This window comes from Apaloderma vittatum, unplaced genomic scaffold (assembly GCF_000703405.1).
Source record: "Apaloderma vittatum isolate BGI_N311 unplaced genomic scaffold, ASM70340v1 scaffold10933, whole genome shotgun sequence".
NCBI lineage: Eukaryota > Metazoa > Chordata > Aves > Trogoniformes > Trogonidae > Apaloderma > Apaloderma vittatum.
In genome coordinates, this window is record NW_009706430.1 from 14,059 (window position 1) to 22,638 (window position 8,580).

The 8,580-nt window shown below is 47.0% G+C and overlaps 1 protein-coding gene across 1 annotated transcript in view; it reads right to left on the reverse strand.

Annotated features, from left to right (window-relative positions):
- The window catches only part of IPO9 (importin 9), a gene marked incomplete at its 5' end in the record, with an annotated part of 19,010 nt that extends 10,920 nt beyond the window's left edge, over window positions 1-8,090 (reverse strand). Inside the window, 6 exons of the mRNA XM_009865790.1 lie at window positions 199-474; window positions 1,719-1,847; window positions 2,743-2,891; window positions 3,910-4,136; window positions 5,105-5,264; window positions 7,951-8,090. Of these exons, the coding sequence (XP_009864092.1) occupies window positions 199-474; window positions 1,719-1,847; window positions 2,743-2,891; window positions 3,910-4,136; window positions 5,105-5,264; window positions 7,951-8,090 (1,081 nt within the window). The remainder of the gene's footprint in view (window positions 1-198; window positions 475-1,718; window positions 1,848-2,742; window positions 2,892-3,909; window positions 4,137-5,104; window positions 5,265-7,950) is intronic.
- Between the last annotated feature and the right edge of the window lie 490 nt (window positions 8,091-8,580).

Below are 8,580 nucleotides of genomic sequence, written 5' to 3' on the forward strand. Positions count from 1 at the left end.
ACCCACGAGAACCTGGCTTATCCTGTAACCCAGACAGCTCTGTACAAACAGAGGAGGTGTTTTCCTGACTGTTTCAAGAGGATACGTACAGACCCTCCAATTGCACTAGTCGTAAACCATCAGGCACACTATTAGAAAAAAAAAAAAAAAAATTTCCCAACACTTCTACTTACTCTCCCGGGCGCCCAGCCTGCTCACCTGCATCACGCTGAGCGTCTCCGCTTGTTGCATTTTGCTCAGGATTGCTCTCAGGATCTGGTCCAGGTTCTCTCCCAGCTCACTTCCAGCTTTTGAAATCAAAGTGGAGACCAGCCTGCCCACGAAGGCAGCGGTGAATTCGGAGGTCCTGGGATCTAGCAGCTGGCTCACCACCTGCATCACGTACCACAGCCCGTTGTGGCCTTGCTCATCGTGCCATTGCGCAATTTGCTCCAGCGCCACCGAGACGTACGCACGCAGACACTCGCCACCATTCTAAACGAGATAATTATCGGGTTAGAATTTCCATTTCTAGGTACGGGAGCAGGGAGACATCTCCTTTAGTCACCCCTAGAAGATCCTTGACCAAGATGGAAACAATCAGCCAACTGGTGGCATCTGTAAAAGATCCAGGCTCTCTGATGTATAGTAAAACCAGTGCCTAAACTGAGAAATAATTTCTACAGGCTTCAGTTCATTATCAGTCACAAAACTATTCACTGCACCAGCAGCTCTTAAGAACATCTTTTGGTAAATACAAAGACAATCTGAAGTAGCTGCAGTTTTGTGCCAGTCTGGTTACCCAGAGAAATTCCAAGAGGTTCTAACAAGTGAGAGATGAAGACAGCGAAGGGTAGCATGAACAAAACACAACCCAGCAGCCAAGTTGCAACCTGTACACATTGTATTCTTCTTAAACAAAGATCCACCAGAGCAGCCAGCATGCTGGTCTCCAACCTCTTCTCACCGGTATGTCGTTCAGGGAAAGCCATTTCTAGGGTCTGCACTCACATGGCAAAGGGGACCTGACACTATAAAACCCCTTACGGAAGGAAAGAAACCAGCTTCGTTATTTCTGTGCCAGCTGGTAGCTGGGATGAAAAGGCACCCTGCGCTTTCAGCCTCTGGTGCCGCTTCTTTCTTCTTACACACTCTAAAGACAGCATCAGGTAATGGCAGAGGCTGCCAACACGCACAGCTCAGGCACTGAAGCTGCTCGACATGAATCCTTGCTCTCTCTCCATCCCACACCTGGCTCAGCCAAAAGGAAGTCTGCCCTCCCCTTCCCGCCTAAATGAGTACAGGAGAAAACTGCTGGAAGGAAGAGGTCTTCTGTGCAAGGAGTCTTTTGCTTCCCTGTGCCTGAGCATGTTCCTGAAGACAGCCTTTGTCATTCTGAGGTGTGGTGAAATAAAATAAGGTTTAGGGTTTTTTGTGCTTATTTTTAATTAAGTTAGTTTTGGGGTTTGTTTTTTGTTTGTTGTTTGTTTTTGTTTGTTTCATTGGGCTTTTTTTATGTGCTCCAGCTTCCTAAAATAAAGGGAAAAAAAAAGATCGTTATTGCTCTACTCACTCCTGTTCTCCAAATTAAGCAATGATCAGTAAAAGTCCTTGCAGGCCCTTGAGTACCAAGACCTTCATGATAAATTGGAGGTTGCAGAGACTCCTGAGTGGCAAGCAAACCCCAGGCTCCTTAAAGGTCTTGTTTGGTCACCCCTTGGGGACTGGCACAGCCTTACCTGCATTGTCGCATTGTCGTCTGTGTTCAGGCTGCACTGGGCCACTGCAGGGAATGCTTGGCAGATGAGGAGCTGGGACAGAGGAGGTTTTGTATTCCTCACCACCGTGGTCAATATATCAATAGAAGTCTGCAAGGAAAGCACAAGCAAGCACTCAGAGCAGCAGCCGTGGTACGCCAAGTCAGCTTCACCCACCACTGGCGGAAGCATCAAAGGCGTAAAACTGAGGGATACGAGCCCGTGCTGCAATCACACCCTGATTTTACAGTCTAGAGTATTTTGTAAAGCAGAGAACCTTGGAGTCACGCACCTGAGCGTCACTGCATTCGACACGAACACACGGTGTGCGCCGTAAAAGTTCCCAGGGCAGTTCAAACGTGAGAAGCAGTGCAATCGCTTAAATACGGCGCAGTAGTTCCCCAGTACCCTGACGCACGCTCAGCAGCACAGCCAGAGCTGCTCTAGTTGACTTGTTCCATTTTGTTTACATTGACTTCAATTTATTTCCATTACCCGTAAGTGATTGTTACAGTCATATCAATCAATATGCAGATTATAAGAATTTGATAAATACGTTTATGAGTTGAACTCATACAATCACTCTGCACAGCTAATGCTCCATCTTTTATAAAGGGACAAACCTGTATAGTTTATCTCCAGCAATTTATACATTGAGACACATAAATCGGAAAAAGCCTTAGAAAAAAGTAGCGTGCTGGAGAGCGTTCTATCAAAAAGAGGAGACACTCGCTGGTGAGAGATGGCTACGTCAAAGCACAATGACCAGGGACACGCTGCAGAGACTGGAAGAAGGCCAGAGGAGCAGTTTTAAAGTTAACTTTGGGAAGCATCTCTCCCCACCTGCAGTTTGCTTTCTCTCCGCAGAAACCTCTCCCGCCGACCGAGGTCATTGTTGCAAAGCAGGTTCAAAGCAACCTCCGTGCCCTTCGCAGCCCGGCCGTCCCACCCAGCAAAGAGCAGGGAATGATGTCCAGCCAAGCACAGGCACTGCGGTAGCACTTACTGCACAAAGCCCCGCTGGGATCTTGTCCGCAGGGGCCTGCATGATGCTGACGAGCGTTGGGATCAGCCTCATCTGCATGGGACCCTGGCAGGCTTCTATCTGAGCTAGCTCCTTAAAGATATCCTGGGCAAGAGAAGCAACAACTGGATCTGGAGAGAGAAAGCACCGTTTACTAAAACATACCAACAGACACACGGTAATTTTTACTACCACTAGTTTGAACAGGGAAAGCAGCAAGTTTGCCCTTCCAGCCTGCCCTGGTTTGAGCTACACAGAACTGATTCTGTTTTAACGACTCTTCCTTTCCAGTTCAGTCTCTTCCTAGAGGGTGCACTTCCTGAAGTCAGCAGCATGTTTGTGCAGAGAGTGTCTGCTCCGAGCGGTGACAACACCTGATGTTTACAGCTACAGCCTGGGACTGGTATGCAGAAAGGCTCCGGCTGATACTTTTCTCTGCAGTTACTCAGGGCTGCTGGGGTGCTGGGGAGTAAGAAGGGTCACAAGGAAGTGGAAGGTTGCACCTCCGGTGAGTAACAGACAGGAGAGGTGACCGACAAGAGTATTCCAGTCCATACACATCATAGCCAGTATAAAACTGAGGGATCACAGGGGTTTAGGCCTCTTTTTCTTCTGCGATGGCCAGTGTCCAAGGAGGACTCCATCCAATCTCCTGCCTCTGATCCCAATCTTGAGTTCCCACATCCAGCCCCTGTGCCGGTTCCCCTCTGCCGCTGAGCGTGGGGCTGCCCTGGTGCCACCGGCGCTGCAGCCCCAGTGGGGATTGCTATCAGAGCGGGGGCAGTCGGGTTCCATATTGGATTTATACATATCTGTATATAGCTTACCATTATTAATCTGTCGTTATTTCTATTATATTTCATTAAAGCTGGTTTAATTTTCTTTTACAATCCATCTCTCTGCCTCACAGTTTCATTAAAGCTGTTTTAAATTTTCTTTTACAATCCATCTCTCTGCCTCATTCCCTTTTACTTCTCGTTTGGGGAGGGGATTAGAGCATCTGCCAGGGTTCAGTGGCCAGCCCAGCCCAAACCCTCGACACAGCTTTACCAAATGAATCAATGTTCATTCAATCATTTATTACATTTTCAGCACTAGGATTCAGCAGTAAAAACAACTGCCCTTTGAGAACGTCACTTGAATGCGTACCGTTACTGTACTTCAAAAATATTGCAATTGTGAAGGGGCAGATCTTGTTCTCCACGCTTGCTGTAAACGCTGGGTCTACCGTGCAGACGATGCACAGCGTCTCCATCACGAGGTTCAGCACCTCTGAGCTGAACTGCGTTGCCAAGTGGATCAGCCCGTCCAGAATGCTGGGCAGGAAAGGCTGCAACACGTGGGTGCTCTCAGAGATCTTCAGCTGGTCACAGTAGCTACACAAGAAGTTCGTGATATATTAATGTGACTTATACTTTTAACTTCAGATTATACATAAAGGGTTTTTTTCACCCTACCTGTTCTTCCCCATTAAGTTCACTTCTCTAGGACCTTTCCCCTTCAGTCTGCTACTCCCTGACCTCTCACCAGCTCGCCTGCCCTTCCTCCTCATTCCACCCCGATGGTTCACAGCACCAGAGTCAAGCAATCTTAAAAATTTCTACCACCTCTTAGTAACAGTTGTCTCTTAAGACCTGTCCCGTGACAGAGAAAATCATCCTGGAGGAAAGAAGCAGTCAGCGACAGGCCCTCACCCCTTACAAAGCGTTTAATTACCACATTCTACAAGTGAGCTGGGGACTGACCGATTTCAGGAACAACTGAGGTATAAGCCTCTGCCTTTACTTGTTCATTAACACTGCAGGGCAAACAGAAGACAACGTGTGGTTTTAGGGGGCAGCCGGGTTTTTGCAAGGTCTTCTGTGACTCAGTGCTGAGTTTTTTGGTTTTACACCAATGTTCATTTTCCATTTTAGAACTGATAAAGCAGATCCTCCTCTTCCCTTCTTGCAATTTACTTACAAAAACAGGATACAAAATCCCCCAACAAACATTCCCTGTCACTGTGACTCGCTCCACAAGCCCATTTTATGTCGTTCAGTCGCCTCTGGGGCTGAAAAGGAGAACTCTGGGGTTCATCTTTATGCCTTTCATCACTTTCTAGTTCAGCTGCTCTTTGGGACTATTATAACATTTTATTGTAGCCAACCTTGGATCTCGATTTCATATTCTTCATTAGAGTTATTCTAGTTTCAATCTGCTTGCTTACACTTTTTAAGTCAACACCTATTTCATTCAAAGCAAATGCTTCCACAGCCTGTACAGGAATGTTACTAATATTTTAACATCCCAGTTTTCTTTGTCTAACTGAAAGGGGTTTTGCAGTACCTCCGGGTTTACTCACCCCCAGATAGCTCTGACGGCAGAGATTCGGACAGAAGGAGGTTGTGTTTCGTGCAGACCGCTGACGGTAGCTTGCAGGAACTGCTGGATCAGTTCTGGTGACATAGCCACTGTGAAACGGCTGGCGGCCCACAGAGCCCGACCCAGGAGGAAAGGAGACACTGAAGCAACAGGAAAAACAAACAACAAACCAAACCCAGTGGTTTTAGAATAAGTTTCAAGAGTTTCAAATTACAGTTGCTTCCATCTGTTACCCCAAATCTTCTCATCCTGGTAAGAAAACAGCAAGATGCGACAGAGAAGACAAATACGCAGGCAGGCACGCAACTTCTGTTCATAGGCAGAATCCAGTTTATTTTCTCAGGGATTTCAAAGAATGTTTTTCTTAAACAAATGAGAAATTATCTTCCCTCAACTAGTCACATCTGAATTTGTTCATCAATACAGCAACACATGCTGATCACTAGAATGAAATAAGAAAGAGAATGAAGACTTTTTCAATAATTTCTATCCATCTAGCTCAGTATTTTGTCCCACAGCAGCAGCTGAGGGAAAAGAACTAGAGAAAAAAGAGCACATACACAAGGTTGGTTTACAGATTACTTTTCTAGTTTCCAGTCATCACCTTGCAACATTCAAAAGCACCAGACGAACAGTGAATACTCACTATCTACACACCAGTTTACTCTTAACAAGGCATGATGCATTTTTACCGCACTGAGCCCTTCCGCACCTTCAGGCTAAAAGCATCCTTGTGTAGGTTCTGCTCAGACAGATGCTCTCTATTTCTCAGCATCCTTACTGCCATTATCTATCCTCCTGCAAGTATTAATTCTAAGACGAGGACAGAAAAAAACTCCATGCCAGATGCAGAGCAAGGGAAAAGCTTTGTTTTCCAAGCAAGTATTACAAACACTACATTTCTGTGTCATATTACCACTCCTCACCACTCCTCAGCACTAAATGGATATCCTCAGAGAACTATTGATGTACTGAGCCCAGAAGCTTCCTAGAGCACAACAGCTCATTCATAACGCAACACCAGGATAAGCCAACGGTGTCCTGGGCTGCAGCCGGAGCAGCGTGGCCAGCAGGGCCAGGGAGGGAACTCAACTCCCTGCTCTGCTCTGGTGAGACCCCCCTGCAGCTCTGCGTCCAGCTCCGGGGTACCCAGCATGGGAAAGACACGGCCCTGTTGGAGCGGGGCCAGAGGAGGCCACAAAGATGCTCAGGGGGCTGGAGCAGCTCGCTGTGAGGACAGGCTGGGGGAGCTGGGTTCAGCCCGGAGCAGGGAAGTCTCCAGGGAGACCTTATAGCGACCTTCCAGGGCCTGAAGGGGCTACGGGAAAGCTGGGGAGGAAAACTTTGTCTGGGAGTGTAGTGATAGGATGAGGGGTAACGGTCCTAAACTGTAAGAGTGGATTTAGATCAGATATTAGGAAGAAATTCTTTGCTGTGAGGGTGGCCCAGAGAAGCTGTGGATGCCTCATCCCCGGCAGTTCCTGGGGCCGGGTTGGACGGGGCTCGGAGGCACCTGGGCTGGTGGGAGAGAGGGGTCCCTGCCCAGGGCTGGGGGCTCGGAACCAGATGATCTTTAAGGTCGCTTCCAACCCAACCCATTCTCTCATTCTATGATATATAAATGTGTGCAAATATATGTAAATAGCTGCTTTTTCGTTTAGCTGCCTTGTACACTATTTCTTCATTCAAAATTAACTCAAAAGAGAAAGTCTTCTCTGTAATGGGCTGAAGAAATGTTTCTTTGATGAAAGCATCCAGCAATGCTTTTCTGCACAAACACAAAGTGAACTCGCCAATAACGCTCATATTGGCTTAAACTTCTCAAACTCTAATTATTGGAATGCATTTTTGATGTCCAGTTCCTTTGACTTTTTTGCACATAGATGTAAGGTAACACAGAAAGCAGAAATCTGCAGAATTCCCAAGAATGGGATCCCACTGAGCTAGGAGGATCACTTGAATCCACACACTATGACAAGCATCAGCCTCAGCGTAACAGCCACAAAGGTGATGGAGGGATGGAACATCTCCCTGGGGAGGAAAGGCTGGAGGAGCTGGGGCTCTGCAGCTGGAGAAGAGGAGCCTGAGGGGTGACCTCACTCCTGTGTATAAATATGGAAAGGGGGAGTGTCAGGAGGACGGAGCCAGGCTCTGCTCAGGGATGTCCAGTGACAGGACAAGGGGCAGCGGGTGCAAGCTGGAGCACAGGAGGTTCCACCAAAACATCAGGAGAAGCTATTTCCCTGTGCGGGTGCCGGAGCCCTGGCCCAGGCTGCCCAGAGAGGGTGTGGAGTCTCCTGCTCTGGAGACTTTCCAACCCGCCTGGACGCGTTCCTGTGGGGCTGCCCTGGGTGACCCTGCTCTGGCAGGGGGTGGCACTGGGGGATCTCCAGAGGTCCTTCCCAATCCTGACCATTCTCTGATTTTTGTGATAAAGAAAATGGCATGGGATGGTGCTGCAGGAATTATGAAACTTGTCAAACACTGCTGGTGTCTCCCAGAAACAGGTACAATCCAACACAACAGCTATGTTCCACCAAGCTCCCCAAGCAATCGCCCTTCCGTCTCCAAGCCCTCCAGGCTCAAGCATCCAGCCAACAGTGAGTTTCACCTGAAAGCACAGTGTCTCACATTTTGAAAGACTTATAAGAGAGCTGGTAGCACGTGTGAACTCACAAGATGGGATTTACGCCCTTTCACATGAACACTGTGCACAACTGCGTTTCACAGCACCACGTCGTACAGCAACCTTGAGCCAGTGTGCTTTGCAAGACATCTCTCAGGTTACTCAGCAGTTACTCTGAGAAATGAAAAGGTCCAACGTACCCGAGAGGTTGAGGTCTGCAAGAACGACGTTTGTCAGGAAGCCGTGCATATCAAAATGTATTCTGCCGTTCTTCACACTGTCTGTAATGATAGACTTCACAGAGCCCAGGGCCAGCATACAAGCTTCATGGATTTTCCACCTGCAAAAGAATTCAGGTGCCCTTAGTTCTTTGCACCGCTATCATCTCAATAAATATATAAAAATTCTCAAGTGAAACCATTACAATTTTTTGGTCTAAACTGCCATAACTACTTTCTTGATCCCAAAGCAAAGGACTTAAAAAGGTCCTGAAAGAAATGCACATTTGCAAAATTCTGGAAGTTGAGGGCTTGGAAACTCACCCAAGATAGGCAACGGTCTCAATTACCTTCTAAAATATTGGATGATTGTTACCTCTTCTACCAATTTTGTTCCCATAATAAAAAAAAGTAGACTTTACCATGAAGGCTTTTATCTCTAGTTGTGCCTTGCTTGATTATTCTGTGTGCAGAAGCATTGTAATACCCAGTACATTAAAGGTTTAAAAACATTTATTTTTGCATTCCCTTTTGTTAATTATGATGGGCAAACACCATTTCTCCTTGCTTTTATTTGTGAAGCAAATAATCTACTTTAAAACTTATCACAAT